A 19,005-nucleotide genomic window follows, 5' to 3' on the forward strand; every position below is an offset into this window, starting at 1 on the left:
ATAATCTCATTTTGCTGAAATGATTTTGTAATGCTTTTGATGAGTGCAGGAAACTTCAGTAAGAAAAAAATGCTATTACTGTTGATTTAAGAGAGAAGTGATTTAAAAAGTGAGCAAACATGGATTTAGGAGATTGAAATAAATATACTGAGAGGTTTAAAAAACTGCAGTCTGAATCTTTGCAAGATGGATTTTGGAGAACGTGTGATCTGAGGAACAGGAAAGGTACAAAGAATGATCCTTTCAGTGAACCTAGCAAACATTTTGCTTATGCTGGAAATGATTAACAAAACTTGATAAGAAAATTAATGAACTCATAGAGCATAGTGGAACTTTGTATAAAACCCGTGAGCTAAAAGCAAATGTTGACTGCTTCAAAACTAACTTCTCCCTGAAATTATTTGAAGGAATGAAGTAGAATTCGATATATGTCAGTAATCCAATTAGAGCAGAGTATTAAAATTTGTCCACTTCTGGTAAACCAGATCGAAATAAATTACACATTAAGGTCTCTTGAATTCATGGCTGCATAAAAAATTGTGGTGTTGAAAGTTGTTGAGGTAGATTCGTGGCAGAGTAGAGGATTTCCTAATTCTTGACTAATCATTGTTTTCATTAGTGATGGTGGGGGGAAAGTATACATAGCATCAATATTTAACAATAATGAAATGCAGTTGTTTTACCAGGGTAACATGTAAGAAATTGATAGTTGGAAAAGGAAAGGTAAATCTTTCAAATGGGCATTCAGCTTTGCTTTTGTTCTACTTTTGGTTATTCTTTTCTGTCCTGACCAAATTGTTTAACTTTCATCTATTGCTTTTAATGCATTTTAAGCACATCCTTTCCCCTTTTCTTGTTGATTGCTGCTCAGCTAAGTTAGAGCTTAGTGCTCTGGCTCTTGAGAGTTAGTTCCTTCATCTGTCGGAGTTGCTATGCCTAAGAGGCACTTCTTCACTCCTCACTTACCCTTCTCAGTCAGAATTAAATGCTTATTATAATTAAAACACAGCTGGATTATTAAGAAACTAGTACTGTCGATATCGAAGCGTAAGAACTACTAAGTGTTCTTCAGCACTATTTTGTTAGAAGTAATGGGCTTTCTTGATGAAATAGGAAAAAGGCAAAAGAAAACAGGAATAAATGAATATGTTTAAGAAGCAATCAAGCGGTGTAGGTAACTTGGAAAACATTTTCTGCAGGCATTCTTGATACAGTCATGTGAACTTAGTGGAAACTTGCCTCATACAATTACAAAGTGTCAAAGCCATTAATTATTAAAAAAAAAAAAAAAGTGGAAGAGGTCCCCTCTGGCTGGTGGAGCTAATGAAACTAATTTTGATGTTGGTGTATATGACAATTGTTTGGTTTTTTTTTCTTTTTCAGCCTGTTTCTTGCTATCCTGCACTTTGCTTTGTACATTTGCATTTGAGCTGCATGTAGGTGTGCTGTTTGATTGTCCCACCACTCCCAGGCCGCACACACAGCATTTCCTGAATTCTCAGCCTTTTGTTTAGGGTAGGAACTAGTATGAGTGCCACTCTTCTACCCAGTTGTGAACCTATAAAACTTGTAACTTTGTACTTATAAAGTTATGGTGAGTGTCAGAGAACAGATTGCAAAACAAGTAAAGGCCTGCTTTGCTTCATTTTCTCTGTTGCAGTGTTGTAAGACTACTGTAATGAATCTTGAATAACTTACATGTGCATGTGTAATACTGTACTACTGTGGTGTTATCATGTGTACATGATATACAAGTATATGTGCTGAGTCTTCAGGATGAAGCTTTTCAAATTAAAAAGCATTTCCATTTTTTTTGTAGCTACTCTTGTTGTCATTGTATGGCATGCTTTTTGGGGCTTATTGCATGAGACGTTCTTTAGGCTAAATATTTTTGGAAGAAAGTCTCCATTTTTGCGTTTGGTCAAGTGGCAGACCTAGCAGCTTTGAGAGAAACTGGTGTGGGTGAGCTGTCATTGCTAAGTCTTGTTTAGAATAGTTCTAGCTAAGGGCCTGCTGCTGTTGGAGAGCACAGCATTTTGAATAGTAAAACTAAAGTTTGCTGAATGGAGTGACAGTATGAGGTATGAAGTAGATGATGCTGAACTGACATGGGTAGTAAAAATGTTTCATAGTGATGGCTGAAAAGGAAAGACTGGGGGGTTGGGAAGGGAAGCAGAAGAGTTGCTCGTGTCCACAGGGAAGGAACATTTTCTGTAGCAAGAATATTTTGTAAAATCTGCAGTGAACTGCTCTGTGTATTTCCTCAGTATTCACTATGCAATTACATGTAACCCTTGGAAAATAATATTTAAATAAAATTATGTAACTGAAGTCATGGTAAAATTACTTGATTTGCTTTGTTCCTAGCCTAGAAAAAAAGGGAGTGACTTTTCGAGTGAAAACAGCCAACATTTATGTGTTTAGAGATACCCTTTAAATGGATTTTTAAATAGATTATTTTTTTGTTTACTTTCCTTTCAGGGCTAAATACCACAAATTAAAATATGGCACAGAACTGAATCAGGGAGATATGAAGCCACCGAACTATGATTCTGGTAAGATTTTATTGAGAATGAGTTTAGTACTGGCATAAAAGCTTAACTGTGTTGTGTGCAAATGCTGAATTGACAGTATTGATAAAATACGTCTCTTAATGGAGCAGTGAGAATAATTAATAAAGCCTATATTTTACTCTTGTACAATAAAAAAATATATGCTAGTAGAGTAGACTAAGAGTCTATTAATAGATCAAGTTAGTTTAGATTTTAAAAATTCCAAACCCAAATGAGCAGACTGCTCTTGGAGAGAGTAGTTTTTCTGTCCCTTAGTGATGTGCATGGATATTGTAGAGCAGGATGATTCTAGATTCATAGCAATAGAATCCTTTTATCTCTGTATAGTTCTTCTGAATGAAATACGTAGTTCATAATTTTTTGTTCAATTACCTCAATGGTATTTCAAGGAAAAAAATAATTAAAGTGCATATTAGATGTAAGTGAGAGTTTTTGAATGGGAGATTTCTCTGCAGAATTCAAATGTTCATTGGAGATGCATTTAGCTAATTTCAGGTTTTTGCCTTGGTCTCTGGAAAGCTAATTTGCTTTCATCTCCTACTTCACACAAATAGATTTAAGCACTGAACTGGGGAAAATAAGAATTTAAATTATTTCCTTTTATTCTTCTATCTCCCCCCATCCTTTCCTTAGGGGAAAGAATACAAAAAAAAAAGAGGTACAGAGATCTGGCTGTAGGTCAAGCCACTGAAAAAATAGGTAATGTTTTTTGTGTCTCAGTCTCCAGATGCTTCTACTACAATGAAATTGGAACGACCTATATGTAAAGGCAGAGCATAGAATGTCTGCAGATCTCTGTCACTTGGTTTGTGGAAGGGATGATCTGGCTGACATGGTGATTTCTTACCTCATTGGGTGTTAGAAGGTCATTAAAAGACCCCCAAACAAGCAAAAAATCCAACCCCACACCTACTAGCAAAGCTTTACACCAGGCTTTTCTTGTCCAAGTTTTTAATTAATTTTTGTGACATTTTATTCCCTGCAATTATCGGCAATATATCCATAACTGAAGAAATACTGAATTTGGTGCTACTAAGTGGAAGACCTCAATCTGTATCTGGACCTTTAGAAAACTTGTTCCGGATCATACCACAGTCCTAGACAACCATAGGGATTTTTTTTGTGATTTCTCAGGATGCAGCTACAGCATGTTGCTTCAGTTTTCAGCTGAGGAATATAGTGCAAGGTCTGGCTTGTCCAGCAGAGGTTTTGACTGCAGAGTCAACATTGTGGAAGTACTTTAGTTAAAATTCCATTATTTTAATTTATTCCATTATATTCTATATATAGCTATCAGAAATGTGTATTTTTATTTTATATCAAGTCTGGACTGATGATTTAAAATAGAAGCTTTGTTCTAATGCTATTTCAAAGTTGTATTTGAAAGATACTTAACTTGTGTGTCCATATGTTCCCCTCACCCTGTCCCTGTTTTTCCTGCCCAGTTGTGAAAAAAAGTAGATGTTTTTGTAGTTTGCTTCCACGTGTGTCCTTGTTATTTTCTTTATGGACTCTTGGTGAGTCTGTTACACAATTTTGGAAGAAAAATTTCAATCTCCTGGTAAAGGGATACTTAAAAAAATATGTATACAATTTATCTATTTATACTATATATACTATGTCTTCTATAATTTTCTCATAATGCAAGTCTTCATTCTTATCTGCGAACCACTGCTAGTGCTAGCAGTCATCATTTTTTGAGGAGACTAAGCACAAGAGAATTCTTGCCTCTGGATATACTTAACAGTGCCTTCAGAAGAACAGGTTTTGCTTTCAGAAGGAATTTTCAGGCAGATTTGCCTCAGTCATGTTTTAATAATTATAGTCTGAGCTTTGGTAGCTGTGCATTGGATCCAGCCGTGTCCAGTTGTCATTGGAAAATGATTGTGCATTTGATTATTTCCTGTGGTTGCTATTAAATATCTTTGTGAATATGAGTTGTCTGAAATTCATATGTCTCTCCTTGCATATGAATTCTGATTAGTATTTGATAGATTCTTTGGGTAGGTGGTGGGGGTTTTTTTTGTGTAGTATTAATTGAGTTGTTTAAACGTGAATGATGAGAAAAAATTCCTAATGAGAATAATAGCTTTCCCACGTCACCTATCAAGTTACTCACAGGACTATACCACAGGTTTTTCTGGTTCTTAAGTCTTGCTTACACAGGAAGTTTGTTTATCCTTCAGTGATGAACCACAAGGTTTTTAAATTTTGTAGAGGCTTTCATAGATAATAAACCAAGATCTTTTATCTTGGAAAGCATATGAATCTCCTCGAGGAGAGGGGAAAAAACCCCACCATCGTGTGCTGTGAAGCTATATGTAGATTAAGTGTGTAGCTGTTGCTTGCCAGCATTCTGATAGTTTTTTTAAGAGAACAGCGACATGATTTTTTTTCTTTTTTGGTAGATTTTCCTGGAGTAGTAACATTTGGTTACAGACTTATAGCTGGGGAAAACATGACAAAAATTTTTCAACAACTTTTCAGGTTAAAAAATAGCCCCTATTGTTTGTTTGCTTCTACAAAACTAATACAAATAAGGATTAAATTGATGGAAGTAGATCTGTTGATTTACACTGAATTGTCAAATATTAAGGAAATTGGGAAGTTTCAAACCAATATTGTGCTGCAGTTAGCAGTTAAGGATATTTGTATTCAGACTTAATTTGAGCAGCAATCATTTTGGAAGGTCAAAGCAAAAATTAGACAGCAGACTGACTGTCATTATGTGCCCCTAAAACAGTTTGGAACTTACTCTCATAGAGTAGAACTGTTTTGGAGTTAGGACTGGAAAGGAGTCAGGACTTGGTCTCATAGAGTAGGATGTACCTGGAAATCTTGATGAGTGTATAGTATTACAGTTATGTGTTCTGTGCAATTTCTTTTTCTCCCTTCATGTTTGCACTTTGAATTTTGTTATTAAACCATTCCTAATCATTTTAAGGCAGATCACATTTGTCTTTTCAAGTGAATGGGTGTCATTTATGCAAATAGGAAAAGGAAAAAAAAATGTAATAAAATAATCTTTTTCAGATGAAGGGAATGAGACAGAGGTTCAGCCACAACAGAACAGTCAGCTAATATGGAAACAAGGACGACAGCTGTTAAGACAGTAAGTGTTGATAAAAGGACTCAAATACTCAATGCAAAGAAAGAATCTGCTAATGAAATATGATGGTGATGCTATTTGATTTTTTTTTCAGTTACATATAACTGAAAGAAAAGTTAGTGTGTGTGATGGAGTTCATTGAGCTTCTACACTACTTTTCCTTGGGTTTTGAAAGATTTTATTTTTTCATAACTTCAGATGAGAAGCATTGTCAAGTCATGAACACCTGATCTCATTTACTTTTCTTTCATTGAGTATAATCAAACAGTCTGCTTGGGAGAACAGTGGGTCACAACATTTTGCAGTTAAAAAGCAAAAGACACAAGTAATGCTGCTAAGAGCTGTGTGAAATAAAAACAGCTAGCATTGGAGAAGGAGAAGTTTTATATTTGCTTGCTTAAGTTGCAGAAAAGACTAATATCCAGAAGGTTAGACTAGATGTTTTCTAATTTTCTGTTCATCTCACTGAAAAAATGTCTGTTAATCTAAATTAATTTTTGAATTGTGGTCATAAACTAAATTAATTGCCATGATATTTGGAGTGTTACAGAGGTTTAAATGAGAGGGGACTGAGGCAATAAGGATGGTCTGGAACTTACATTAAAAGACCTTTTTCCAAGGAGTTGTACAAAAGTTAAATTCGTTGGTTGGCTTGTACAGGCTTCTCTTTTGCAAGAGCTCAGATCTTTGAAAGCATGCTGAATAAATGTAAATAGAGTGGTCTTGACTTGGGTCAGTGGTCTTGACTTGGGTCAGTGATTCTGAAGACAAGTAATTCCTTCTCAGTACATTTCATACAAGAGTGACACGCTGCTGAATATAGAGCGCGTATTACTGTCTCTGTTTTGCATAGGTGACTCGTTTGATTTTTCTATAGCAAACAATCAGTATTTCTCTCCTAATGTGGTTATGTGAATGATACTGTTAAATAATTGGAGTAGAATGTTCTTGCAGGAAAAGTGCATGTCCCTGATTCTTAACAGCTGTCACTGTAAAATAACATTTCCCATCTTCAGAGCTGGCTAGAATATTGACAGTTTAATCAGTTCAGTGCTATTAACTCCATGTTCTAGAGGGAAGGACACAAACCAATTTTTACTTTTTTAAATAGTTATTTCCCTCCCGTTTCTCTCAAGGGCAACATGGCATATTGATGAAAGAGCCAACTTTAAACCTACGGAACCAACTTCAGGCTGTGAGGTTTTTATACAAAGGGGTTTTGCTGTTAAGTCTTTACATGGAAGACAAATTTTTGCAGATCCATTGCAGAATAAAGGAAAGGCAAGACAAAGATTTTTCAAGCCTAGTCCATCATAAATGACAATTCTTACTAATAGCTACAGTTACAGAATTTGTTTTTTATTCCCTGTTTTCTAGGCTTCTAATAATGTTTATATAAGGAACATATCTGTTGCTTCTTACATCTAGTTTCCATTTGTCAAATAATAAAATGACCATGGTTGTGCATGCAACTGTGGTGATTTTTATAAAGCAGTTGTAAATATTTTAATTGAAAGTGCTTTTCCATCCACTTTAGTAAATGAATGAATAACGTATTGTATAACCTCTGACTACTAGGCTCTCTGACTTTTTTTTCCTCAGTGACTGTAGAGGCTGGTACTGCAAGAGGCGATCCTTCTGCAGCTGGTACAGGATGATTTACAAGCACGTTTCACTAGCTCAGCACCGTAGTTTGCTAAGATAAGAGATTGAGGATGAGTTCAGGGAGAAGTTTTCATTTCATGTTTTGCTGAAGTGAGATGTGCAGAGAAGATTAGCATGAGTTCTCTCCTTCAGGTATCTACAAGAAGTGGGCTACACCGACACGATATTGGATGTGAAATCAAAACGAGTGCGAGCTTTATTGGGCCTCTCAAGTGATGCTTCAGAAAAAGAAAACAGAAATCAAGAGCCAATGGTAAATGGCACAGAGGGGCAGATTAAAGAAAACGCAATGATTGGGTAAGCGTCAAGATGACTTTGTTATCATTCTGCATAAATGCACTTGGTGTTGAACAAAATTTTTGTTCACTGAGAAGATTTCAGGATTTTTTCCTAGTTTGAGATCAAAGCAATCTAACTAATTTTATTATATTAAGCAGGAAGTATGGAAGTAATTCTTTAGATTTCACATCTTTAGAGCACCATATTTTTTTTTCCAGTTGGATGGCAGCACTAAGTCGAATCAAGCCTCTTTTGAGGTATGATTGCTAAGTATTTAGAAGTTAGTGTTGTTTCAAGTTAATGATTTGTTTGTGTTGCTGGACACTTTACTGTCTAAGTTACAGGCTTTGCTCTTCTGGTCTGTGCTGACTGTGACATGACAATTATATAAAAGAAGGATTTTTTTGACTAAATATGAAAACAAAGTCACTCATCACATGCTGAGTGCTGTAAGTTTTTGGTTTTCTCCTGATGAATAGACATATGTAAATGTGACTGAAATTAAGGTTACTAATTTCTGTGTTTTAGGATTTCTAATACTGTGGGAATCAGTCAAAGACAGTAAAAGGTGTTCTTCTCTTAAGTAATGTTAAAACTTAAGAGGCTTTTTTTCCTCTTTTCCGTGCAGAGTTAAAAAAGATAAAAAGTAAGTTAAACTTAACTCGGCTTCGGAAAAACAATCTGTTCATTCTTCTTTAAGATACTGTACTTGCAAAACTGGAAAATAATGAAAATTATGCAGATTTGTAGGAACAATAGAGGTAGCTGCTTCCAGTAGTAGCACAGCTTTCCTCAGAAATTCTCACTCTTTTTTCCTTTTCTATATTCATGGGGCAAAATCCAAGACCATTATTTTCTAAGACCTAATACTGTTATATATATGCATCCTATCATATAAAAAGCATTTTTAAGATTTCATTTATACCATCCTGATAGCTGCAGCAACTTCAGGCCAACAAGTTACATAAGGGCCGAAGTTCATTGTTATGTAATTAAATATAATGCTGGGAGATGGAAAACTTGAATGTGTGAGAAAACCTGCAAGCTACTGAAATACATCATGTTGCTACATAGTTGACAAGTCTTGTCCTTTATGTACAGCAGCTTTGTTTTGAAGAACAAGTAATGCTTGATAGCTTGCAATAACAGTTTTGGGGTTAGATATCTGGTGAAGGGGAAGTGTGTAAATAAAGCTTCTTCTCTTACACTTCAAAATTTATTTATGTGTATTTATACAGTTTTGAAAAAGGTGGTTGTGTGTATAAGGTATTTACTTGGTGGATGAAATACAGGGACAGTGGTTTTGATGTAGGACTTTTGGATATATTTGCATTTCTTTCCTATCTGCCTGGTTTTAGGATAGATCTGACATTAGGTTTAACACTTTGTAGTATACCTGCTGGCTGAGTATATTCACTAATGGAGAAAAATGAATTCCCTTCCATTGTGGCTGTACAAGCCTGTCACTTGCAAGGCTGGTCAGGCTGTACAGTTTGAAAAATTGTTCTTGCTTGTGTTGCCTGAGATGGCAGACTGCATTATAAAGCTTAGAGAAGTGTTTTGATAACATAATGAACAAGAAGGGACTCCAGGGCTTTACAGTGGAAAAGGTTTCCAGGGTTCTTGTTCAACATGGTAATGTCAGTGATCATGGGTGATTTTGAATTTCTGGATGTCCGCTGAGATCTCCCTCCCTGGAAGGAAAAAGTCAGGATTTACCACCTCTTTCAATTTTTCTTTCAGGAAGCATTCTGTGGCTTGCTTCCTGGCAGAGACTGCCTGTTATTTAACACGCTATTTCATCTTGTGCTGCCTCACTGTTTCTGTGATGTGTGGCACTGTTCACCTTCTTCCAACTGCATCATTACTTGCCTCTGAAATTTCAAAGTGCAGCTTTGTGATAGATGCAAAATCAGAAATGAGCTCATGTTTGTCTGTTACCTGCTTCATGTAATGACAGCATTACTTCAGCTTATTTAGAACAGCTTCTCTTTGAAAAGTATAGCATTGAATAGATGACACAGGTCTAAGGCACATGGGTATTGCTCCTGAACTCAGGGTGTTACTCCTGAACTCAACTGAAATTTTTAGTGAGTGTTTGAAAACCTAATTCAATGCTTTCCTACCTGGTTGGCAGAACTAGATACAATTTAGGTGACTCAGCTAAATTCTGGCTTACAGTTGAGGAAGATGTGTCCTTTGAAGCAACCTCACCAGTGCTAGGCTGCTTACTGTGAGGGCAAAAGGACTGGCAGTTCCTTTAGCAGCCTCTTGTTATTCCTTGTGTGCATGTAAAGTGAAAAATGGATTTGGGCTACAGCAGACTTTACAGTTGGAAGGAGTGCAATGAACAAGTGTCTGCAGTTTGGTAATGGTAGAAGAGGAAAGTTACGGTGAGAAGCTGGAAGAACAAGAAACCAAACAAAACCTTAGTGCAATTCCAGGAAGTTTAAGGACATGTGTGAGTGTTTGCAGGACCATGAGACACTGGGGCAGTTGCAAACTAAAATGCAGACTGAAGAATCTATGTGACTGTATGGGTACAGTGAAACTCTCCACAGGAGAAAGCTTTGCTAGAGAAAAGCTTGTGAAGTGCTCAAGCCAATGCAGTTTGACAGATTTTCTGGTTCAAAACATATAATGAGCATTGATGGCAAATATCTGCTTGCAAGTCTGAGGACAGTAGTGAACTTGAAGATGTTTTTGTTACATTTGAAGAGCAGGGCACTGGGCAGAAAGTAACACAGGAAAGTGGATGCAGTCTTAACAAGGAATACACCTCTGCTGAAGTGAGAAAAGACAGCTCATAGCATGTTTGATCTGTTTGATCCTGGAAAAACTGCATAATATGCACCCAGTTGAATCCATGCATTTTAAGTCCATGTTTTACAAAATGGAATGGAGTGAAAAATGTGAGAAGCGGAGTGCAGGAAATAAAGAGAATAAAGAGCAAACCTTGGGGATGAGAAACAATAAAGACAAATCTGTAGGAGTTTGAAAGAATATGGGTGAATGTGATGAAGATAATGTACAATAGAAAGGGAAATAGTACAGTGAAAAACAGGGGGAATATGGATTTAATGATGCATTTCCAGAAAAAACAGGATAATGGAAGGCACACTAACTTTTCCTTTCCTTAAAGATTTCTCTATATAGCAGTGTAAATTGCCGAAAGAACAGATTGGCTCAACTGCCTTCTGTACAACTGAGCACTCATGTGATAAATTCCAAAGAAAGGAAAGAGATGATATTTGATGCTTTTATGGTGCCATATGGTTATCTCTTTGAGAGGAGAGAGGGAGTAATGGCAATAGGAAACAAAACATCCTTTATATTTTCATTATTTGTTTGGTAATCTACCAATACTTTCTTAGTGAAATGAAGGTGGTGGAGCACAAAATAAATTAGTATTGCAAAAAATTCCAGGGAAAAAATGAAAGAGCTGATCTATTTCTCAACACAGTCTGACTTTAGCACAATTTTTTTCGAAGCGTACTAATCTGTGCATAGTGCTTGTTGCTGCTGCTCAGCCTCCCTCAGAAATACCTCTGACTTGCTCTGACTGTACTTCTGAGCACAGTGGAACCCCACACTTCTCTGATTTTTTTAATGTTTTTAATGCCTTTAATTGTTTTAAAAATAATTCCTGGCATATTTCCTCTGACCTCAGGGATGTGTGAAGTGTATACTTCATGGTGGGTAGAGAGGATGTTTTTCCTCTGTTCAGCTTATTACAGCTTTTACAGATTTTTAAAGTTGTTTTTACAACAGCACTTGCCTATTACATGAGTCATATCTTGTTATCTGTCCTTTATACCGATTTCAACAGCCAAGGTTTGGACCTTCTGTTTGGGATACTAACTTTGTGTGGGAAAGGCTAGTGAAAATGTTTGGGATTATTATTGTGAAGCTGATGCTGTTTGCTTTGGTATGTAGAAGCATATGATGGTTAATGTAGTGCAAATACTTAATACAATAATATTTATTTACAGCAGAGACTATGTAACTTGAATTCTGCTAGGCTCTAGTTATTTTAGAAAATTGCTGTCTGGTCCCTCATGCCTCTCAGCTTAGTTTCGTATATCCTACATGATTGCAGTTACATCAGAGAAGTTCCCCTTCCTTTGGTACAGTGATGAACAAACTACTATTGTCTGATTCTGTTTTAAAACAAATCAGTTTCTCTTCATCCTCAGGTGAAGTAGCTCCAGACTTTGTGTTACTAGCTGCTACATGTGTGGCCAGACTTGTATTCTTACATTGCCTGTTTATTTGCTGATGTACAGATCCTCTTGAAAACTTTAGCACTCAAGAAAGACCTCATGTGGATTTTGAATGCACCCTGCAAGATTTTGAATCCATAAATGAAATGTTAATATGATAACGTGAGCTAGATATAGTCCTGTTTTCACTTATTCCATGGAATTTAAAAGGGAATCAGTTTTCAGTTTCTTCAATCAGCTCCCTTGCATTACAAAAGATAAGTACCACTTGGCATGACTGGACTCAAAAATAGATACTAAAATAATAACCTCATAATAATGGTTTATATTCCTAACACTTGCAGTGAGAGGAATGGGTGCTTTCCCCCAACAAACTGAAACAGAAACGAAAGTTTCCTGCAAATGTAGCTTGTAGCCTTGAAAATATGAAAGTACTTAAGTGTCTTTCATTCACTTATGGCCTCATTTTTTAGTAGCTTTATCTTAATGAGTGAAACCTAAACAGTCAAATTAGTTTACCTTCTTGAAGGTGTGTATTTGACTACCATTTAGTATGAGTGGAAGCAATAATAAAGGAATAGAACTGGAAAGTAATGAGGATATACCAAACATGTATACATATGCATAGATATGAATGTCTATATTAAAAATAATTGTATGGACTAGTTCTTGCTAAGGGTTTGATCATTAGAACTATAAATAGCCAATAGAAAATTCTTAAAGAAAAATGGTGGTGAGTGATACATCAGTCCCTCTCTGAAACTTACCTGCTGCCTTTTCTTTTCCTGTTGAACTGCAAAGAGCTTCCACTGCCTATGCTTTACATGGGCAAAACCTCAGCATTTGAGAGCAAATCTGAAGACCTTTTCAAAAATTAATAATTTTGAAAACTTTATCTTTCTGATATACAACAAATGGCACTTCAGTGAATGAACATCATTGTATGCCAGAAGACCTTAATAACTCTTTTGCATCTCTAAATCCTATTAACACTGGCCCAAGTAATGAAAATGCTGCATACTGGCTGATGAATATTGTTTGTTGACTAGCTTATAAAATGGTTTATTTGGGAAAATACCTCTGAATTTATAAACCTCAGGTAATGTCTGCCATGAAAAAGATTTCCAAGATAGTAGTTGTAGATGTTGAATTACAAAAAAAAAAAAAAAGGGGGGGAGGGGGGAAGTAAAGGGAATAAAGCAAATAGATTTTGAGGGGTTTTTTTCACCTTTTTCTGTTTCTCCCTGCCTCCATCTTGCAGTGACCTAGCAGGCATTTCAAAAGTACCTGATTTAGACCAGATCTGGATGCTTTCAATAGATGTAATAAAGCAGAAATAAAAGTATATAAATTGGGGTTTTTGTGAAGAAAGAAGTACAAATGGACCACACTTTTAATTGGCACCATTCTGTGGCTTAAGAGTTTGAAAGATGCTTCTTGGAAATGTCACATAAGCCTCACAGTAGAGAAAGGATAGGGAGAAAGAGACAGATGTCATGCAGTTGGAGAAAGAGAAGCAAAGAGAGGGGAGATGAATGGAGAAATAACTTCAAAAGTTACTCTGGTACCTCAAATATTAAGGTTATTTTTTATTCTTTATAAAGCTTATTTGTTTAATATATTATAGTTAGCTGACTAGATTTGGCAAGAGAAATATCCTTGCTTTTTCAATGTTATTCCTTTTTGATTCCAATTTATATCCAAACCATTTTGTAAGTGTTGCTTACCAGTTGTAATACATATTGCACTACTTCTTGCATTGTGTGGTGTGAATTCATAGGAGATTTCAAAGGTTGTGACAGACTGTTAGCCTGGCCTGTGTTCGTTGTGTGTAAATTTTGATGACTGTGAGTGTTCCGTGATTTATAAATTATTTTGGTATTTTCTGTACTGCATTGTGAAAGATTTTATTGTGTTGAACATCTAATGAACTGTTCATAAAGACACTCCTCATTGAATTTGCATGCATTTATTTAATGAGTACAGTGTGATAGAACTTAACTAGTCACATTGAAAAGACTTTTAAAAACATGTGATAACTAAATTCTGTGGGGAATTAATAAAACTTACGAAGACTATGCAGTAGCTATTTTGATAGTAGTAGGAAACTGAACCAAAGAAAATGGTTCAAGAAAGAGTTTGGTAGAACAACTCTGAATGCTGGGTCCCAACAGGTTCTTTCCATCTGTACAAGCTCCCAGGAACATTTCTCAGCCTAAGCTGAACTTGTGTTTATTTAACTTTATTGTGGTATTTCTTTCTGTTTCTGAAATTTATCAATAAAATACTGGTTTTATTTAAGATAACTTGTGTATGTCTTGGATAAAATAAATAAACAAAAAAGGCCTCTATTCTTTCCTTTGAGGCTATGAGACTATGACCGAGGCACTTAATGGCCTTGTGGTTGGACAGTTCATGGGAGAAGTTTGAGACTCTCCCTGGACATGACCACAGATTTTCCAGAGTTATTATCAATAAAGGAGAGGGTAATGATAGAAATATAGATTGTGTTAGTTACAAAGAAAATACATGTGTATAATGTGACTTTAGTCTAAGTTAAACTTGACTTTGCAATTTCAAATGTCCTGGATCACACTGAGAGCAGGAAAGGTATCATCATCATGCTGTTTAACTTCACCTTGCCTATATGTTATGGCTTCTGCATTTCACTCATTAAGAATAGGATTTGTGTTAAGATCTTGAATATTAAATGTTGAGAGCAAATACATTCAGCCTGATCTATACATTTTTTAAAGCTGGTAATATTTCAGTGACAGAACTAACTGGATTTTTACACAAAATAGTTGTCTCGAGGCATGTCACTGTTGGGCAGAAAATGAAGAGTTGGTCTTATGGCCTGCAGAGCCCAGCAAAGCCAGGCTTGCTTTATTTTAATAGGATATGTAGAATAGCCACAAATCATATTTTTTTGATTTCATGGGAAGCTATTAATATTTTTAATCTTAAAGGGGACAAGAGTTTAACACAGATCTGAATAATTGAACTGTAAAATACTAATTTGGATCAGGTTTTCACAGCTGTGCAGAATTCTGTCTGCAGAAAGCTTCTTCTGAGAAGGAAAATAATCATGTGATTTCAGTATCATATTTAAGGGGTGTAAGTACTTCAGTTACCATTCCATTTGTAACAAGAATTTTGTGTTTTAAACAGGAAAACATTTCTTATCTTTAGGAATCAGAAGTTCCCTGTTTCAATAGTGGTATTCACAAAACCTGTGCACTGCCCATCTGTTGCAGTAAGATGGAAAACCCAGCAGCATTAGTCTAGCTGCAGTTACCTTCTGGGAGTATTTGCTGTTATGCTCATGAGAAGCAGTTAGCCCTGTTGTACCTAATTGTGGATAGGCAGGAGTAGCAGGGTAATATCTCTGCCCCAAAGAATTCCCTTTCTACTTGGATAAGGCTACTGGAAAGGAGGATGTAATGCAGAGTTACCCCAGCTAGTATTCTTTAGACAGTATGGCTGGGGAGGAAGGAAAAAGCTTCACCTAATTTCTTGCACTTTGAAAATTATGTTCTCCCTTAAATATGTTTATACAGGACACTTCAGAAAAGAGGAATTGTTCCTTGTTGAGTTCTTTTTAGGGTTTATGGTCTCTCTTTATGTGCACCAGGTCCTTGCTGTAGTCTTGCCTCACTTGTGCTTGTAATACCACAGTTTGTATCAGTCCCCCCCTACTTTTGGAGCTTGATTCTATTATTTTCACCCACTGATTTTTAAAAAAAAATACTTAAAGCTACAAAAGCCCTGAAAATGTCAAACTGTGTTTCTTTTTCTAAAATGGAATTTAAAGTTATTTATTTTACTACCTTATCTCCCAATATATTTTGGACCCTTCTGCTTTTTAATGTTGCTTTGTGAATGACCCCCTAAGAGAAAAAAATTAACCAGATGGAAAATTAATGAAATAAGCAAACTTGAAATTGCCATCAAAGTACATAGCATAAATTAGCTAAGGCCGGACATTTCTCTTCAATACATTTTATGTTCTTCCTAAGTATTCATGCTGACAGCATTTTCCAAAATGCATTATGTTCATATGCTGCTAAAGGATGACAGCTCAAATTATTAAATTACCTTTGATTTGACTGCTGAAGTTTATTGGGGTACAGTATAGGAAATCAGCCTGTCTGTCAGCTTGAAACTATCTTCCTGTAGAACCTTTTAATAGTTTAAATCTTCTGTTTTGTTTTTTGGTTCTCAAGAATTCTTCCTTGGAAGTTGTGTCTTAGCACAAATAATCTTCTGTGGCACTTTGCTGACTGTACATTCTTGTGCTGTGCAGGAGTTTTGAAATACATGATAAATAAGCTACCATGTTTCCCAATGTTTGAGATGCCCATTTACCCCTGCTTCCCATGCAAGTGCAGATACTTTATTATGTATATATATCCTGCCCACTAAAATGTGTATGTAGCATAGTTAAAATCAGAGCTGTTAATAAAAGAAAGGTATAATGTCTTTTGGTAGCCACTTTGAACTTCAGTGTGAGAGAGCCAGGTTTAAGAGCAAATGAGTACAGAGCCAAGTCTGGTATGAATTACTGCAAATAATTGGACCTATGGAAGGACATCTGTTTCTTAACATTAAGTTAATTAAAATTTTATATTCCATGTTTGGTATTAGTTTATACATTGCTGTTTACTGGAATATATCTGATAATTGCTATTACAGATCATCCGCCATAGTGTCTTAACATGGCAAAATACAGAGGAAAAAATCCAGAAGTAGTTGTGGTTGGATGATTTAGTCAAATGTAGCACATTGCTAGTGTTGTCTTATCAAGATTTTTCTGTTGGAAACAGGAAGGTAACCATACCATAGGATTTCTGTGAAAATATATATTATTACTACAGATTCATGAGGTGTTATAGGCTTCCAAAGTACTGATTACTTAAGGAAAAATAAAAATACTACAGAGTGTTTTCAGGTTTGTCATAGAAACGAGAGTAACAATACTGCAGGAAGCAGGGTAAATTTGAAACATGCTTAAGATTTTTCTTATCTAAGCTGAAATCTGGAAGAGTGGAAGGAATATTCTCAGAAAAACCAGTGACCATGAAAACATACTGTTTATCATGGTGTCATGGTATATTATGGTGCTGTGTATGCAGAATTTCTAATGGCAAGTGAAATCTCTATTGGTATTTTTGGGTGATAAAGGAGCAAGTGAAATAAAAAGAGTAGCAAATTGTCCTAATGAAATGCCAGATCTATGCCAGTGGGGCTATGAAGAAGCCACTTCTGCTGATTGTTGTCATGTAAGCATAGAACTGCTTGAGCAGGAGACTGTACAAAGAAGGAATTGTGCTGCTTATCATGCCTTATTACACATCAAAGCTTTTGCCCTTGGATGCTTCCTGTAATAGACCTTTGGAAAGTGTTACACTGAAACACTGGAGTAAGCGGGTGATGGAGGGATGATCAGGTGTTCACACTGCAGGGAGTTTACAAGGCCTTACTGTATAGGTGTGTTAGCTGATTGAACCTTTTGAAAAGGTTAGCAGAAGCAAGGAACTTGCTGGTAGTAAGGGTGGCTGCACAAGGCAATTTAGAGCTATAGTTCTGAAAAGAGAGAGGGGGAGATTTCTGCTGTTTCAGTGATTGTGAGAATCAAGATGACGTGCACTTAGTGATGAACTATGAAAAACTGACTGCTGATTAAAGGTAAGAAAACAGTAAAGCTTGTCTTCATTGCTGTAAAGCCATCTAAGAATGTACCAGGATTTACTGGAAGTAATTGTAACAATTCAAAATGAATAAATTTTCTTTGCTGCTGTATCTTTCAGGAGTTCACGGAGAAGTGCATTTTCTGCATAGAAAACACAGATCCTGTTGATAATTTAAGGACTGCTTTATTCTGTACTTTTGTCAGAGTTTTAATAATTGTTACAGTCCTGTTTCTTGAATTCTCTTTGGTTGTTAATATAACAACCCTTATGATTCCTGTTCTGAGGCACTGCCTAAATTTCTGCCAGCGCAGTCATAATTTTACCCAATATTCATCCATTTTCTTATTTGTTTAATGTAAATTGAAATATTATTTCGTCATCAATTATATTTCCCCAATATATTAATTTATAGTGGCATATTTATCATGCCTTAAAAGCTAATAAATATAGATCTAGAGTTTGGTATTTCCCAGACAGGTGAGGAATATCAGCTAGCAGGAGCAAATTTTCCTGTACCCTGATGTGCCCGTGAGAATCCAGCTTGGTAGCTGTTGCTCATGTCCTTGTTGCTGAGGCTTTCAGTAATGGCATAGCAGTAGTGATGTTGCTTTGGGCACATGTCAGATGAATGTTGCTTTAAAATGCTTTTCAAATAAAAAATTGAATTGTCTGTCCTAGTAGTGATGGCCATATTAAGAATAATTGTTGGTTCTAATAAATTGTTTTGTTGGTTCTAATAATACTGTTTATGTATATTGTTTAGTTCTTTAGCCACAAGAACTTTACCTGTTAACAGTCCATTTTTTACTTATTTTAGTCTTATATGTTGTTGGACATAATAATACAGAACAGGTTAGTAATTGTAAAAGAGTCTTCATTGTGATTTCTTTTGTCTCATGATGGTGGTTGTTGTTGTTGTTGTTTAGGAAACCTGAATTGACTGACTCTGCCTCTCTGCTAGAGACCTTCAAGTTTCTTGAAAATGCAGCTGCAGACTTTAGTGATGAGGAAGATGAAGAAGATATTGAAGGAAGAGAGAAAACAATCATTGATACCGCAACAGTGAGTGGAAAAAATAATTGAAAAAGTTACGAAGAACAGAAAAAGTGAGATTAATGAGGTGCCTATAAGCAAAGTATATGACTGTGTATGTACACATGCAAATCATTAATGCATCTTTATGATGTTCTGTCAAAGCATGTGTGCATAAGAGGAATTATATATGCATTTCTGAGTTTGTGCATACAAGTTATGCTTTGCCATCTTTATTGCTCTAAGTTAGATTACATTTTTCGAAAATTGTCTCTTCTGTTCCATACTGACTAGTATTTTTGACGTATACTGGAACACAATTTTTAAGGTATCAGATGTCCTTTTTTACAGTTCTTGCTTAGTTCGAAGGTCTTGTTCAGAACATTGCATGTCAGTAATTATTATTGAATATTTATTTTTAAAAATTCTGA

At 35.7% G+C, this 19,005-nt stretch overlaps 1 protein-coding gene across 3 annotated transcripts in view; it reads left to right on the top strand.

Annotated features, from left to right (window-relative positions):
- Positions 1-19,005, top strand: part of STRN (striatin) — a 62,604-nt gene that overhangs the window by 17,565 nt on the left and 26,034 nt on the right. For all 3 annotated transcript variants that reach the window (XM_062490258.1, XM_062490260.1, XM_062490259.1), the window contains 4 exons: positions 2,482-2,555; positions 5,607-5,685; positions 7,480-7,644; positions 18,469-18,604. In XM_062490258.1, the coding sequence (XP_062346242.1) occupies positions 2,482-2,555; positions 5,607-5,685; positions 7,480-7,644; positions 18,469-18,604 (454 nt within the window). The remainder of the gene's footprint in view (positions 1-2,481; positions 2,556-5,606; positions 5,686-7,479; positions 7,645-18,468; positions 18,605-19,005) is intronic.

Source organism: Cinclus cinclus, chromosome 3, assembly GCF_963662255.1.
Source record: "Cinclus cinclus chromosome 3, bCinCin1.1, whole genome shotgun sequence".
Classification (NCBI taxonomy): Eukaryota; Metazoa; Chordata; class Aves; order Passeriformes; family Cinclidae; genus Cinclus; species Cinclus cinclus.